Source organism: Taudactylus pleione, unplaced genomic scaffold, assembly GCF_031769625.1.
Source record: "Taudactylus pleione unplaced genomic scaffold, aTauple2 ptg002751l, whole genome shotgun sequence".
Taxonomy (NCBI): Eukaryota; Metazoa; Chordata; class Amphibia; order Anura; family Myobatrachidae; genus Taudactylus; species Taudactylus pleione.
Window position 1 is genome coordinate 1,392,637 of NW_028287126.1, and position 17,463 is coordinate 1,410,099.

General features: G+C 47.0%; 1 protein-coding gene across 11 annotated transcripts in view; it reads right to left on the reverse strand.

Annotated features, from left to right (window-relative positions):
- Positions 1 to 17,463, reverse strand: part of UBR4 (ubiquitin protein ligase E3 component n-recognin 4) — a 97,062-nt gene that overhangs the window by 73,441 nt on the left and 6,158 nt on the right. For all 11 annotated transcript variants that reach the window (XM_088466286.1, XM_088466285.1, XM_088466282.1 and 8 more), the window contains exons 2-24: positions 16,841 to 16,938; positions 15,708 to 15,811; positions 13,809 to 13,938; positions 13,528 to 13,661; positions 13,174 to 13,273; positions 12,328 to 12,469; positions 11,962 to 12,086; positions 11,751 to 11,875; positions 11,467 to 11,526; positions 10,262 to 10,449; positions 9,842 to 9,941; positions 7,700 to 7,840; positions 7,497 to 7,614; positions 5,323 to 5,507; positions 4,925 to 5,084; positions 4,761 to 4,846; positions 3,938 to 4,107; positions 2,762 to 3,044; positions 1,422 to 1,548; positions 1,113 to 1,192; positions 893 to 1,021; positions 525 to 707; positions 202 to 324 (exon numbers count right to left, since the gene is read on the reverse strand). In XM_088466286.1, coding sequence (XP_088322412.1) covers positions 202 to 324; positions 525 to 707; positions 893 to 1,021; positions 1,113 to 1,192; positions 1,422 to 1,548; positions 2,762 to 3,044; positions 3,938 to 4,107; positions 4,761 to 4,846; positions 4,925 to 5,084; positions 5,323 to 5,507; positions 7,497 to 7,614; positions 7,700 to 7,840; positions 9,842 to 9,941; positions 10,262 to 10,449; positions 11,467 to 11,526; positions 11,751 to 11,875; positions 11,962 to 12,086; positions 12,328 to 12,469; positions 13,174 to 13,273; positions 13,528 to 13,661; positions 13,809 to 13,938; positions 15,708 to 15,811; positions 16,841 to 16,938 — 3,091 coding nt within the window. The remainder of the gene's footprint in view (positions 1 to 201; positions 325 to 524; positions 708 to 892; positions 1,022 to 1,112; positions 1,193 to 1,421; positions 1,549 to 2,761; positions 3,045 to 3,937; positions 4,108 to 4,760; positions 4,847 to 4,924; positions 5,085 to 5,322; positions 5,508 to 7,496; positions 7,615 to 7,699; positions 7,841 to 9,841; positions 9,942 to 10,261; positions 10,450 to 11,466; positions 11,527 to 11,750; positions 11,876 to 11,961; positions 12,087 to 12,327; positions 12,470 to 13,173; positions 13,274 to 13,527; positions 13,662 to 13,808; positions 13,939 to 15,707; positions 15,812 to 16,840; positions 16,939 to 17,463) is intronic.

Here is a 17,463-nt window from a genome sequence, read left to right on the forward strand (position 1 = left end):
CTAGAACAAATACATAATGGAGACGTCAGAGATAATAATTATGGAGTTAAATCGTGTGAATGAGGTTTCCGTTCCCTAAAAGAGGACACCTGGGGACACTTCATATGACTGAAGAGGTTGGGTTATAGATCACAGTAGAAAGCGGATATTCAATGCTTTTAAAAATGGCAAACAGTGCACAATGATGCCAGCTGCACGCACCTGCTGGGCGATGTACTCTTCTGCCACCTCCACGTCGTAGGTTATAGAGTTGCATTTGGCTGAGGTTTGTTCCGCCAGAGAGGCGGCTTGCTCAGGCTTCATTCCCTGCTTCACAAGATGGTCCTACACAAAGATGATCAATCACATTTTCAGGTCTAGCAGATAGATGGCCGCCATTTTGTACTGTCACTCTCCCCAAGTCCATATAGCGGACATGAAGACTAGGCGCTAAGACAACAGTTCTATGCCGATGCTACCGCTGAAACCCCCTCCCAACATGAGTCGCCCTCGCATTCTGCCCGAGTAGGCACCAGCCTCCATACCTTGATCCACAGCTGGTAAGAGGGTACTTTGAGTCGTGATGCCCAGCGCAGAGTGTGCAAGATTTCGCATTCGCTAGGCCCGGATACATTCAGGGACAGCTGATTCATGTAGTGCATGGAAGGAGGCAATATTCCCAGAATCCTCCACAGAATAAGGAAGTGATACTGAAGAGCACATGCCTCCTACAGGGGGAGAGAATGAGACATTTCATATCCAACCTGAAACCTGCACAGTGATATAACACAACAAAACACACACAGACGTTTTTTGTTTGCGATAAGGAAAGGAGAGGAGAGGAAATAAAAGACCAAAAACAGCCCTGATCTGACAGATGTGGACAAGCTGGAACATCTTCTGGAGGTCTCACCAGGGCCGTGATGCTCTTGTTCTCGTTTCTCCGAACTGTATCAAACTGGGATCCGGCAGCCAGTAACGAGATGAGGGCCGTGTACAAGTCATCGTACTTCAATGCTCGGGAGAAGAGGACCTCACATACCTGGAGGAGAGAGACAGCAGGTAATGACTGCTCCATCATGGACCTACGCAATGTGTCCAGTGATGGCAACTGGTGAACCAGAAGATCTTACTTCACTATCAAGCCTATGTAGGTCATCTTCAGAGGCTTCCTGGGAGAGGATGCTGTAGAATCGGGGCTGTGGAGCAGCATCTGAGACAGAAGACAGACACAGCATGTACTCAGGGTTTGCAATGAATATGTCCCATGTCCCAGTAACTAATAAACCAGGCCAGCAGGAGGTAGAGACATGCAGGTAGTGGGCATCTCTTTCTATAGTAACATATAGCCTCCATTATTATGGAGAATGCTGAGAATAATAAGGAACGAGGGATCTTCTTGCTATGTATTACACAGATATCTCTCCGCACCATTTTCTCACCGGCTGTGCAATGTTTGGCCCAATTTTCTTCCACTTCTTTAAACCCATAATACACAGCTGAGGTGCGACAAGTCCCTTCCTGTGACGCCCCGGAGCCAAGTGGAGGGGTTAGCAGATTATACTGTACCTGGAAGAGATCAGACAGTACTATATAACAATCTATAGGAGGGATGATATCTCCCTTATACTATGATCACACAGTATTATATAACACAATCTAAAGGAGGGATGATATCTCCCTTATACTATGATCAGACAGTACTATATAACAATCTATAGGAGGGATGATATCTCCCTTATACTATGATCACACAGTACTGTGTAACACAATATATAGGAGGGATGATATCTCCCTTATTCTATGATCAGACAGTACTATATAACAATCTCCATTATACTATGATCAGACAGTACCGTATAACACAATATATAGGAGGATGATATCTCCATTATACTATGATCAGACAGTACCGTATAACACAATATATAGGAGGGATAATATCTCCATTATACTATGATCAGACAGTACCATATAACACAATCTATAGGAGGGATGATATCTCCATTATACTATGATCAGACAGTACCGTATAACACAATCTATAGGAGGGATGATATCTCCATTATACGATGATCAGACAGTACCATATAACACAATATATAGGAGGGATGATATCTCCATTATACTATCATCAGACAGTACCATATAACACAATCTATAGGAGGGATGATATCTCCATTATACTATGATCAGACAGTACCATATAACACAATATATAGGAGGGATGATATCTCCATTATACTATGATCATACAGTACCATATAACACAATCTATAGGAGGGATGATATCTCCATTATACTATGATCAGACAGTACCATATAACACTATATATAGTAGGGATGATATCTCCATTATACTATGATCATACAGTACCATATAACACAATATATAGGAGGGATGATATCTCCATTATACTATGATCATACAGTACCATATAACACAATAAATAGGAGGGATGATATCTCCATTATACTATGATCATACAGTACCTTATAACAATATATAGGAGGGATGATATCTCCCTTATACTATGATCATACAGTACCGTATAACACTATATATAGGAGAGATGATATCTCCCTTATACTATGATCATACAGTACCGTATAACACTATATATAAGAGAGATGATATCTCCATTATACTATGATCAGACAGTACCAGGAGCAACAAACATTTCTGTGTCTATTTCCCTCATATCTGGGTCATTATAGTACCATAACGGACTCCATGAGACAAGACCGGTAAGTAGTAACATTCTTATGTTTCTCTATTTACCTGCTCAAACAGGTAGAGTGGGGGCTTGGAATACTGGTGCAGGAGGTAGTCAAAAACAAGTAGCAGCCTTGCAAGCAGGAGGGGCACTGCTGGCAGCTGGGAGTCTAGGTTACTGGCCAGGTCCTGCAGAGTCTGTATAACCAGTAACAGGATGGTCTGGCGCCCACTGTCTGATAAATTGTGGAAGATCAAGAGAAGCAGCTGCAGGTGATCCACATTGACGTCTTCTATGTCCCCTGGGACCACCCCCTGCAGGATGTTCTGTTTGAGGGTCCCAACAAATCTGAGGAAGAGCAAAGACATGTAAACCAGGACTGGTATATTCAAGTCCAGGCAGAAAGTCTGCCGCAAGGGGATACTCGTTATAAAGGTTACTTAGCTAACACTACACGTCTCAGAGACAACAGATCCACTGACACAGTCTCTATTACAGGACGGGAGAGTGGGAAGAGTACTGGCGTCATCTACATAAACGTATAACAACAATAATATCTAGATGTAAAAGTAATCGGCTATTAATGGTTCTGGGGTCAGTAGCGCTGTCATACTACCGAACAAAAGGGCTCATTATGTAACTCTTCACCTCTATTCAAGAAACCATTATTATTGCCAACATCCTTACAATATAGTGACTTTAATTCCCATACAATTGCCCCTTTCCAAACTACTGGATGATCAGCACTTGTTGTGATGTTTCATGTTTTTCCCCATTTATAATCTTATATTAGTAATAATAGGCACCAGGTTAATTCTAAGCGGTATATTTACTAAAGTGAGTTTTTAGAATGGAGATGTTGCCCATAGCAACCAGGTTCTACTTAACATTTGACTAGCACCTTCTAGAAGATAATAGCTAGAATCTGATTGGTTGCTATGGGCAACATCTCCACTTCTAACAACTCTCACAATAGTAAATATACCCCTAAGGGCTTTATATATTGCCGTTTACTAAATCATAGTACGATGTGCGTCATTAAGCAACGCTCTGTGCGTTGCCATGTTGGTCTTTGATCAATTCAACTGCATCCCGCAGAATAACGTATAGACATAGGTCTCCTGCGTCTTCTCACTTTAAAAAGGCTGCTGGTGTTGGGGTGTCTGTGTTATTTGGGGTGTCGCTCGTCAGACAGTTACAATGCGAATGGAGCTGGGGCTCTTGCCCAGAGCAGCGCTTACCTCTCCCAGACGCGGAGACATTCCGCGATATCCGGCTCTCCCTGGATGCTGGCTTTGTGCTGCCAGAGCAAGAGAAGACGGGACAGCACAGAAAGACTTTGGGGGTGTATGTAAAGGGGCCACGGGCCCTCGCTCAGGGGGGCGATGCCGAGCTGCTGCAGGAGGGCGCTCTGCCAGGCAAGAAAAGAAATAACATTTTTTAAAAAAACAATAATCTGCAGGAAAAAGAAAATAATCCGACCTAAACGCCCTATGCTGAACCACGTACTAACTCCCACACATGGACCCCCAAAGTAACACTTCTCCCTTCATAGGCATTAACAGTCCTTCTCTGTAGCTGCATACGCCCTGCGCCAAAACACCCCCAACGTTTGAAAATACAGCAGAGAATGAAAGGGATCAGTGTGCAGCCAGGGCTCGGACAGAGCATAATGCTTTATGTGCTACAGAAGGCCTGGCCAACCTGTGGCTCTCCAGCTGTTGTGAAACTACAAGTCCCAGCATGCCCTGCAAAAGCTTTGCTATTTAGGGAATGCTAAAACTGTGGCAGGGCAAGCTGGGATGTGTAGTTTCACAACAGCTGGAGAGCCACAGGTTGGCCAGGCCTGTGCTACAGCCTCATCTACACAGCGAGCACCCGGCTCTGTGATAAGGTCTTGTGATCTCTTGTTAGCTTCCTACAAGGAACCTTCATTAGTATCAATGACAGGAAAGATCATTAAAGAGACACCAGGAATGCATCACTCACTGGGGTAAAGTAACAAGCTAAAGTACCAGTTAGTAGCGGTTACCATTCACGGTGCAGACAAACCCATGAGATTACCTGTAGTGTAGGAGACTGGAGATCAGAGGTCACCAAACAGTGATTAAACTGGTACAGAGCGACAGCGAAGTCCTCATCGGATGAGCCTACGAGACAAATTGCGCGCGTGTAAGAAACCCAACACGCCTACGGGGCAAGCGATGCTCCCTCTTATGAGCACTCACCTTTCAGGCCGTCCTTATCCACGTCTTTGATGATGCAGGCCAGCGTGGCCATGTGCTGCTCGGTCAGCGAGACGCTCAGGTAGTTGCGGATGAAATTACTGCGGGAGTTCAGCATGCAGCTGGTGATAAAGTTCAACGTGTTGGACGCGAGACTGAGAAACTGGAGGAAACACAGAGAGGCCATGTTATACGTCCACAGGCCTACGAGCACTCTGAGAGGTCTAAGAGAGCAGAATAGTGCATATATGTGTAATATCCAGACAGTCTTGTAGCGTAAATAGGAGATCGCAAGCTTTGATGTTACCACAGACTAAATTAAGGAATCAGAATCACGCAGAGGATCCTGGTGCAGGCTACAGGCACCATTGCTGATGGAAAGGTTATGAGACCATTCATACCAGTTCTGGGTCCTTGCGACTGGCCAGGATATTGCCATTCCCAGCAGGGTGCTGTTTGCTCGGACTTTTGGCTCTAGGGGAACTCTCGAGAGGAGGTGGTGGTGGGGGCGGAGGTGGTACCTTCTCTTTAGTTGGGGAGATAGTCTCTTCGAACCACTGCCCCAGGATAGGCTCGCTGTCATCATCTGCAGGGGAATAGCAGAATTACAAGTTCATGCCAACAATGACCTATACATTCCGCACACAAGCCTCCTTTAACCATGAAATACTATAGACTGTAACAAGAACAAACCAATGTAAAAATTAAAGGTGGAATTTTATAGTTACCATTAAGGGCCTCATTCAGAGGCGGTCGGAGGATGCAAGCGGTCGCTCAGAAACTGGGCGGCCACTTGCATCCTGACCGCCCGCCTCTGTTGCGGTCGTTAGGCTGTGGGTTAACACCCACAGCTCTAACGACCGCTTGGGTGATGGTCGCGATGGTCAGAGACCATCGGGGCTTACGACGAGACCCTAGGGTAGGGTTTCACTTGTCGTAAGCCCCGGAGAGCTTCTGGCTCTGTCAGAGCCGGAAGCTCTCCACTGACATCACTAGTGATGTCAGTGGGGCCTCCCCCAAACGGTAGGCGTTCCCATGGGAACGCCTCCGTTTGGGCTGCCACCCCCCCTGGCCCGCCTTCCAAATGGGGCGAGCTGTCAATCAACATCGACAGCTCGCCCCCTCAGGCTCCCTCGTGCGCATGCGCACTGGCAAAACATCGAGGCGGCCGTGCGGTTGTAGACCGTACGGCTGCCTCTGAATAAGGTCCTAAATCCCTTGGTCTGGGACTGTAGGGGACACAGATGGTGGGCTTAGATTCATCCCTAGGAGGCCGGGCATTGGAAAACAACAAAACCCGACAACACTCGTTCCCCCATAACTAGCCCAGGGAAGAGTAAAACACAAACCAGTGGAATAGTACAGACCTATTCCATGGTGTGTGGGCCCTACAGTGATGGAGAAAGTAACAAGGCAGAACTCAGTGGAGAAAGATACCAATGTTCAGGACACAATTTAGCACACTGAGCTGTAATCTAGGCATTGTGATGAAGGAAGACTGCCTCCCCCATGCCAGGAGACTGGCACCCAGGGTCGTCGCCATGCCGTCATACAGGACTGACCCACCCACCCTGTAAGGAAGACAAATGGTAGTGGCCAAGAGATTTGTGCATCAAACAAAGAGCACTGTGAATGTGGTGCAGCAGAATGGGCCATAGGTTGGTAATAATGAGGGAAGGCAGCTCCTGGGGTAGGAACACACTATGAAGCGGAGCCCAAGGAACGCCATGGAAGCTGCAGAGGTCAAACTATTTCAGTCTGTTAATAATGGCGATTGTAGCAATATTCACGCCGACTGTACCAAACTAAGATGTTAATTGTATAACAAACTTCTGAAAGGGGACTATAGTATATCTCACACACATTATAAGATACAGCACTATTATTATTGTAGTCATCCACTCTATGACGAAGTGATGCTTAAGGACTTATGAATGTTAGGGATGTAATTGCTACATTCACCTAGTTCATAGCAGTTTTGTTTTATTAGCGCCTTAACATCTTTTCAACAGCATTAGTGTGACCGACAGCGCGGCCTGTAGTTGTCCTCGCCCTGAACGGACGAGGGACCACGTGACAGTGCCAGAGGTGGGAGTGGCGAAGAAAGGACACACGGAGCTGGTGCCTGAGTATTTCAATAGAGTGAAATGAACAGCATGAGAAGGGGCAAAAGACCCTGAGCCCACCCACGATTCAGGGTACAAGGAACTCAGCGAGCGGCAGTGGGGATACCGGGAGGTGGAGGACTGGATAGTCTCACAGTGCCCTGCCTCCTAGGGGTGAGACACAAGTCACTGCCCCTCTGCAGATGGAGAAGCAGAATAAAAACATTCTTTAGATAACTAAAACAATGAGCGTGTAACTATGTCAGGACAATCTGACCAACCAGAACAGCATAAGTTTCAACAGCTTTAAAATTCATAGCGGCAGTGATCCTGCCCCACACAAATACTAAGAAACTAGTAGGAACATGCATTGATAAACACCTACAAATACCCGTCTCCGGCTGCCTGCATAGTTATAGATCCCCCAGAGTAGTATATAAAAGATGGAAGGAGTAGGGGGTAGAAGCTACCTTGGCTGCTGTCTTCCTCTGTGCTGCTGAAATCATCTTCATAGTAGGTGTTGGAATCGGTGGATGCGCTGGCATCGCTGCTCACAGATCCCTTTCTCTGCCGTTGTAAGACACAGGCCTGCGTGAGAGCGATGGGAGGCAATGTAATCCTTTAGTACATGGGACTCTTCCCCCAAACATCCCAGGAAATGCACTGCTCTCACCTTGCGGTAGGATGTGGATAAAATGGTGAACAGTAAGTTTGTCAGGGGAACGGAGTCAATGAGCCGCTGAATCCTCTGGATAGATGTGCTCTGGGCTGCGATGCTGAGCTCAGCCAGGGGCCCGTCTGTGTCCCAGGTTTGCTGCAAGAGACGAGGTGTGATCTCAGCATAGAGGGTAAAGCAGGGACAGTATGGAACGAGGCTGTGCGTGCGTAGTGAGAGAAGGGCGATAAAAGCGGTCATGTGATCTTAGCAGGGGCAGCGCGGTCTCGCTGCACCATGTTACGGCAGTCAGAGACAAGGTCAGGCATTAGCCAATTACACTGTACAACAAATACTTTTAATTTGCTTCCTTTCTAAAAAAATAATCATACATCACTAACAGTCACACATCACTAACAGTCACACATCACTAACAGTCACACATCACTAACAGTCACACATCACTAACAGTCACACATCACTAACAGTCATACATTACTAAGTCACACATTACTAAGTCACACATTACTAAGTCACACATCACTAAGTCACACATCACTAACAGTCACACATCACTAACAGTCACACATCACTAACAGTCACACATCACTAACAGTCACACATCACTAACAGTCACACATCACTAACAGTCCTACATCACTAATAGTCCTACATCACTAATAGTCCTACATCACTAATAGTCCTACATCACTAATAGTCCTACATCACTAATAGTCCTACATCACTAACAGCCACACATTACTAACAGCCACACATTACTAACAGTCATACATCAATCACTAATAGTCACACATCACTAACAGTCACACATCACTAACAGTCACACATCACTAACAGTCACACATCACTAACAGTCACACATCACTAACAGTCACACATCACTAACAGTCACACATCACTAACAGTCACACATCACTAACAGTCACACATCACTAACAGTCACACATCACTAACAGTCACACATCACTAACAGTCACACATCACTAACAGTCACACATCACTAACAGTCACACATCACTAACAGCCACACATCACTAACAGCCACACATCACTAACAGCCACAAATCACTAACAGTCACACATCACTAACAGCCACACATCACTAACAGCCACACATCACTAATAGTCATACATCACTAATAGCCATACATTACTAATAGTCACACATTACTAACAGTCACACATCAGTAATCTGATGTCAAGAAAAACAAATGATTTCAGAATGTTTTTACTGGCTCTATTTTTTCAGCTACACTACTTGCACTATACTGTATGTACTTAAGTAACATAGTCATAGTGAAAGCTATTATTAAATAATCTGATATTTTCTTGATTGAATTAAAACAACTGTTTATTTTCTATCAATCACAAATAAGAACACAAAACGAAACAAACATACAGCCTACGAAACAAACACACAGCCTACGAAACAAACACACAGCCCAGGAAACAAACACACAGCCCAGGAAACATACACACAGCCCAGGAAACATACACACAGCCCAGGAAACATACACACAGCCCAGGAAACATACACACAGCCTAGGAAACATACACACAGCCTAGGAAACATACACACAGCCTAGGAAACATACACACAGCCTAGGAAACATACATACAGCACAGGAAAGTACTATGTAATATAGTGGCCTATACATGGGGGTGCTTTCTCTTTGCTTGTCGCTTGTACTCCTCTTCTGGGGCATCTCTTGTCACTGTCACCTACCCTGATATCTTTGTCCCATTGCTGAGATGTCTTGGTGGAATCGCTCCCTATGCTGGTCACTCAGTGCACCACAGTTATCTTGTGTGGGGTAATCCCATGAATTGCATATATTTGAAAAGGGGAGGGGACAAAACTGATTCATGTAATTGGGTCATTAGGCCCCGCCCCCTCTGCGCGGAACGCAGATTGCTGGTAAGATTCTCTCCATTCTGCCCACTACACTAGGAATACCCCTACATCATCATAAATGGGCTATATCTCCGAACTCAGAGCTAACTGAGATTTACATGTCATATTCATTCTTTGCATGCTGACATCAATTAGAAGTAACTATTTTCCCATCGGACACATTTTCATTGTTGTGCAGTGTTATGGGAGAAGCTGAGGACAGGAGGAGTTCAGACATTAGTCACCTTGTGCAGAGTCTCCACTTGCAGGTCTTGGAAGAGAGAGGTGAGCAGCTTTATAGCATGATTCGCCAGCACGACCGACAGCACTCCAAAGCCTTGGTGCCTAATGGAAAAGGCATAATGTAACATCCTCTGACTAGCTGGTCAGGTATCACGGTCATAAGAGAGAATTTATAGACTTGTTTAATTATGGAACACTGAAGGACATAGATGGTATTATCGGGTAGTGGATGATAAACAGATTCCGATCATTATCAACTAATTAGAGAGAATAAGTAACAGCCACATAACGGTCCAACAACTGAGCTACGTGTCAGAGCTAACAGGGATCCTCATTTACACCCTGACAACTGGGCAAAGGCTCATCTGCAGGTCAGGGCAGCAGGATATAATCTTTGCCCTATTTCTGCTCCGCATGCTTACCCTTTACCAGGACCCAGTTTTGGGGAGCCCACCCCTTCTTTGGCTCGGGCGATGTCCCGGACGCGGAGCGCTGCCAGCGGATCTTTCTCCTTCCCTTTGTCTGCCAGGGCTGTAGGGCTGAGGTTGAGGATCAGATACAGACTATTCACCAAGCACCAGGCCCCCAGGAGCTGGAAGTTCTGATAATGCTACAATACAGATCACAGGCACCGGTGACTACAGGCTGAACAGAACACACAGATCTTCATTACACACATCCAGAAACACATTCATATATAACAAAAGGGGGATGTTTCATCAAACCCTCTTTGCGGAGTCCATTGGGGGGGACACTGGGACACTAGCTATAGAGACTCAGCTGGAAGCCACTAAATCCTTTATCTATCCGCTTATTTCTCACCTTGTCTACCATGACCTTCCCCCCTGGCATTCCACACCACCTTGCCCCACTCATCAGTCTATCCTCACATTCACTTACACCTCATTTTCCTCTCTGGTTGCGCCACCTCCGTCTGTCTCCCCACTGGCTCCCTCTCCCCTACAGAATTAAACTCCCACCTTGATTACTCTTCTCCTCCCTATATCTCCAACCTCATATATACACACTGCTGCCTCCTCTCCATCACGCCTTCAGAATTTCTGCCACACAGCTGCCTACCTCTGAAATGCCCTCCCACACCCAGCTTCCCAGCCATGCCCCTATATGTCCACTCTCTACATTCCCCAGCTCCGCTCCCCCGCCCTCTCTGCATCCACCCAGGTTCCCTTTAGAATGTACGCTTTTGTGAGCAGGGCCCTCTCCCCTTTGCTTTCTCTACGGAACTTATGTATATATGTAAAACTGAACAGGTCTTTAGCGGTGTGTACATTGTATTTTGTAGTACGTTCTTGCCTCCGTGTGCAGCAGTACGGAACCCTTATGGCGCTATGTAAATATAAGAGTAATACTCTAAGACTCCAACTTAAACCTGTCCACTGGAAGCTGAATGTTTGGGTTTAGAATGGGCAACAAGAATGTGTCCGGTTTGTAAACGCAGAAGAGATTTGAGTAGAACAGTAACCCCTTCTGGTCCTCTGGGACTGGAATGACTACTCCTGAGGAGATAATGGATGGAAAGAGCTTCCTGAACGGGACGCTTTGCTCGGTCTCCAGGTATACCCCCATTTCAGATCTATGAGCACCTAGAGACAGAAGTGCAGCTCACCTCTCCTCCTGCTCGCCTGGAACTGTTTATGGCCTGGCCGATCAGCTCATAGATCTCCAGCTACAAGACAGAATGATCAAAGTAAATGACTATTATAAGCTCACAAAACATTGTCTGCTCCCACCTCGTGCACCCTTGTATCGTGCCTCCAGCATGGTCTTTACAACAAGTTATATACCTTCTATATTATATTACCATACCTATTAGGTCTTATGTATATTCCCACTTTACGGCGCTTTTTGTGGCACCTTGTAAATAAACCATAAAAAGAATGAGACACGTACACATTTCTGCACTATGGTGGCAGCGTCATTCTCGTAGTCTTCCTCTTTGCAGCTTGTCGATCCGGTCCGGACCTGCTGGGTACCCCCAACATGGAGAATAGCCATGCAGGTAGCGACGCTCACACCTGCACACAGCGGGAGAGACGAGGTCCCGTCATTGTGCTATGACACAAGCTGAGCAGAGAACGGTTGGATAAGGAGAAAGATTTACCTGCATACAGGCAGCTCAGGGCCAGGAGAGTGACGTCTTTTAGCCGAGGAGGAGTCAGAGGCTCCATCACTGGGAGGGACAGTGTGTCCAGGGCCATCGTCACGTCAATCACAAGGGAATGAAACCTGTAACATGTCAGGGAACACGAGGCTGAGCGCAGCGCACATTAACCCACTTCACAAGAGCAGACACTGACACCTATGTAAACCGATTTGTCACTTCCATTGAGTGGCTTGTACCTACTTCTCCTGCGGACATTATATCGGCCTGATCATGACTTGTAAGGTGACTGACAATCAGAGTATAGTGCCTGCCCAGTGTAAGCTACAAGCACTTACAACACGTTAATATCTCTCAACCACTCACCCATTGCGGACGGCTGTGGCGTCTCCCACTGTCGCCGGCATTATGAAAAAGGAGTTTGCGGATACGGCGTCCTGGAAACGATTAATGTATCTCAGGAAGTAAGGTAGGTTCAGGCAGACTCTTAGCAACTTCTCTGAGCCGCCTACAACACACAAAGGGAAACACTAATGAGCAAAATAGGGTCACCACATAGCACAGAACATCGTAAGGTAGATGACCGGAGCTAAAATAAACTATATGTCTAATGGTGCTGTGCAAGACACAACACTATTATACTAATTCTACATTACTCCTAGGAGAAACCAGCCTGTGTCAATCCCACCGTCTTCACGCTACAGGACAGGAGCAGCATTCCTGTGACAGCACAGAGTTACCTCTACATTAACGTGCTCAAACAGGGATATTCTGAAAAGCTGCACTGTTTAAGAAGTCTCTAGAAATCAGGATTTATAAACCACACTAGGGATTTATTAATTACAGAGATCGCCAATTACTTACACCTGGGCATATAACAGCTGACCAGACACAGGCCTGGCCAACCTGTTGCTCTCCAGCTGTTGTGAAACTACAAGTCCCAGCATGCCTTGCAACAGTTTTAGCATTCCCTAATAGCAAAACTGTAGCAGGGCATGCTGGGACTTGTAGTTTCACAACAGCTGGAGAGCCACAGGTTGGCCAGGCCTGGACTAGAGGATGTGACTGAGTCGGGACCCTTGAGATGTAACCCCACCAGAGCTTTCATTTTGGTGGTTGGTGGCAGGGGTGGTGGGGAATATGAAGTGCCATGAAGCACCGAGTGTAACACTTCTATCTGGCTCATTAGAACCTGACTGCCCCCCATCTTACCCAGCTCCTGGAGACTGGCCACATTCTGGGCTATGAAGGTGCTTTTGGTATTAGCAGCAGATGATTGATCAGAACTTGTGTCGTCTCCCTCTGTCTCCACCTAACGGATCAGAAGATAACAGAGCAGAATAAAAAGGACGTCTCACAAGCCCACAAGGAGAAGACCTGATGGGTCTCTCATACACTGTAATACGCTATGTAAGATGCTGCTAGGTTACAGTATATCCAGAGTCAGGAGAGCTGCATGGAAACGTGGGGACCACAGATACAGGATGGGAGCACTGGATTATGGGTGATCTCCTTTTCCCTGCTTGTATGACAGTGCAGGATGTAAGAAAGCAGTAGAGCACCGACCTGTGTGTGTGACTGTGGTAAAGTGGAGCTCCGGGGGTTAAACACAGACTTCAGCTGGTTGAGAAAGTTCATCTTCACCTCCTTCTGGCGCAGCTCAGGACTCAGCAGAACTGCAATTTCTTTCTGGTCCTCCACTGTTGGAGATAACAGGAGCGTTGGATACAACAACTTCATAAATATAACCAATCTCCCACAGACGCAGCTAGTGGCAGAAGTCCAAACAGCGCCTAACGCCACATGCACCAGCGTTCACAGACACCTTTACATTCCCTCCCACTCACCATCCGACAGAGTCTGCACAGTCTGCGGGAGTTTGGAGGATTTCATCATTGCGGTGAAAGTGATGATCTCCGTGCGATCCAGGCGGCTGGTGCCGGTACACAGACCCTTAATCAGGAGGATCAGGTGCTTCTACAAAATACAAACACACAATGCTATCAGTTATTACATATCCACCAGAAGGGATTTCATCCTGGCCCAGGAAACAAAAACAGTCGGATGTATGTAGCCATCTATTATGTACAGATGTGTCCTACAGGTAGCCTATGTGCGTCATATGGCACAACTCAGACACTCCTCCTCCAGCAGCGATTCCTGGGCTTTCATACTTATTTCTGTCGCTATAGTGTCCTCGAGGAGATATGTACATCTGTCACAACGGAGTTGTTATAAAATCCAGATTATACACAACGCTGCATGGTGCGGCTCACTCATATCGGTTGTTAATCTTGTTTTTTACCCAGGTTAGCATCCGAGTCACACGCAGTGACTACATGCAACCCCAGTGTCCAGGGTACCCATGCAATGTACTTTTGGTGCATTAGTGATGCAAATTTAGTACATAACTTTGCAACAGGATGCATGGCGTGACTAAAGGCCCCCAAACATCAGCAATTGATTGCAGTAATTGTGCAATTTGCAATTGATTGTGTATAAAAATCTTTCCCTTTTTCAATCGATTGTGGCAATTCTGCAATCGATTGAAAAAGGGAAAGATTTTTATACACAATCGATTGCAAATTGCTGCAATCAATTGCTGATGTATGGGGGCCTTTAGTCACAAAGTTTGAGGCGTAACAAGTGAAGCTATTTGGCGTGATTTAAGGATAGGTGTATGTGGGACACATCTGCAATGCTCTAAATTGGCCTGTCTGTGCCATGCGCAGTTATAGCTGCGTTGCGCGCGCAACCCAAAGGCTCAGACAGACCAGCCGAAGAGGATGACCACTGCACCGGAAATTAATCAATAGAGGAGGGAGAGATGTGGCTGGGAGGGGCGGACTGAGGTGTCCCACCATATGCCGGGCCCAATTTACTATATATATATATATATATATATATATATATATATATATATATATATATATATATATATATATATATATATAGCAAACAGGCGGCACTCCCAGTAGGAATAAAGATCAACACAGGAACGTGAACTGAATCACCACCGAAACGTCGGTGGTGATTCAGTTCACGTTCCTGTGTTGATCTTTATTCCTACTGGGAGTGCCGCCTGTTATATAAAAACTTTGGGCCTGATTCAGAGCCGGACGCTCTGAATCAGGGCGTTTTGTTTTTTTGGTGTGGCCTCCTGGCCGCTCGCAAAGCTGTGGGTGATGGTGATGGTCGCGATGGTCAAGACCATCGCGACCATCAGGCTTGCGACGAGACCCTTGTGGTAGGGTCTCGTGGCCGCAAGCCCCAGAGTGCTTCTGGCTCAAATTGAGCCGGAAGCTCTCCCACTGACATCACTGATATCAGTGGGGACGCCCCCAAACGGTAGGCTCTCTCATGGGAACGCCTCCTTTTGGGCAGCCACCCCCCGGCCCGCCCACCAAAAGGGGCGAGCTGTCACTCAACATCGACAGCTCGCCCCCTTTGGTGCGAGACCCGGAGCGACGGATTGCCCGTCGCTAGCCGGGTCTCGTGCATGCGCACGCCAGTGCCGGCTCCGTCGTGCGCATGCGCTGTGGACCACCATCGACCCGGCTGCGAGCGCTCACAGCTTGCGACCGGGTCTGAATCAGGCCCTCTGTTCCCTTACACATCATTCCCATGTAGAACAATCTGAACAAGGAGCAGCATCGGAGAATATCCATTCAGTCTCCAATGCTGTAAATAAGCGCAGCTTCCCATTCTGATGGAGGAACATGATTAGTAGGAAGAGATGCACCCACCTGGGACACCGCACAGGCTTCATCAGGACTCTCCAGCCGGAGCACGGAGAACTCAAGCAGGACCTTGCAGGCTGCAGCCACAGACTGTAGCTGGTTCCTGGGAACTGGGAGAAGGAAATACTTTCTAATTAATCATTGTACCTAGTGTTGCCCCACCGGAATCGGTATGACATACCGCCGGGCTTAAATATCGACGCCGGAAGCGCGGCAGATGAAGATCCTGACGGTGCCTAGCTAGTATCCTAACCCTCCCCTCTTCTCCTCCTGCCTCCCCTCCTCCTCCCCTCCTCCTCCCCGCCCCCCCCCCGACCCTCCCTTAGGGGTGCCTAACCCCAACATCTGCCCCAGTGCCTAACCCTAAACTCCCCCCAGGGGTGCCTAAACCAAACCCTCCCCTTCCCCTAGCCTAATGCCAACCCTCCCGGGGGGGTGCCTAACCCCAAGTCTCCCCGGTAGTCCCTAACCCCCCCGCCCCTCCACGGCTAACATGTCCCGATGCCCGGCTTACCTACGTTCGGCATGCCGGGCGTCGGGATTTCTGTATTTAGATACCCATCATTAGTCCCATGCCGTGATTTCACAGTCGGGAAGCCGGTGGTCGGCATTTCGACCGCCGGCTCCTGACTACATACGGCCCCACCCACTGGTGTCTTTATTGCATTGTTTTATGGACTGCTCTATCTTTTCAGGAATACATAAGTGATCTTTTTTTTTTTTAAGCAAGCCACCAGACGATTTGTGGCCTAAGGATGAAGAGTGTACAGCTCAAATAATTCACAAAATAACAGAAAACCATACACGAAGATTCTATTCCATGTGTGATTAAAGCAAACATTGGCGAAAGTGTCGCACACATTACCGTCCCTAATAAATCCCTGCGTAGTGCTGCCCTGGCCTGGGTGAGCCACCAGGAACCTCCATACCCGGAGACCCCACTAACACATGTGAAAGTAGCACATGCATCCAAAACCCTGAAGGCAAAAGTAGTGCACAGGAAAGTTAAGCGACCTGTGGCTGTCCTACGGCTGTGGAACTACAAGTCTCAGCACACCCATCAGATACAGGTCATCCGATTCTGGTTTAAGAGAAGGATACAACACCCACAGGTTCTGTAGCAGAGGTCTGGCACTTACTCTGGTTGCAGACAGTGACGATGTAGTGAGTGGACAGTGCCACATAGGATGAGTAGAAAGGTTCGTACTGTTTGTCATGGTGCAAAATCTCGGACTCACTGGAAAGAGAACAACGGCATTAATTAGGGTCACTAATCTTAATACCCAATAATTCAATGCACACAAAACAGGACATTTACCCAAAGCTATTGCTCCAAGTTATTAAACTTTTCGTCACTAGAGTCTGATGTGCAGCACGGTAACCCACCTCCCTACTATTCAACCCAGGACCTCATCTTGTGGCCTGAGACAGCTGTAATATCACCATGTGTAGGTTCTATATACAAATGAAGTTCTGGTCACTGCTTCATGATTATTGCCATCATCTGGCTCCGCTTTCTATACATCACCGCGCTCTTCACGTTGGTGGGATACTGGACCGTGGGGATATATAAAGCCTCCTCCATCACTCTGCTGGACACAGCGTGCCCACAGGACAGGGTACTTTTAGTCTGCTATTAAGACCATCACAGACTGGAGTTCCACTAGAAAAGGCTATTCACCAGGTGGAAGTTGCGATGAGAGCCAATCTTCTACTCATCCAGGATCAGTGGCTCAAATCCACTTCAGATTCCACGGAAGGG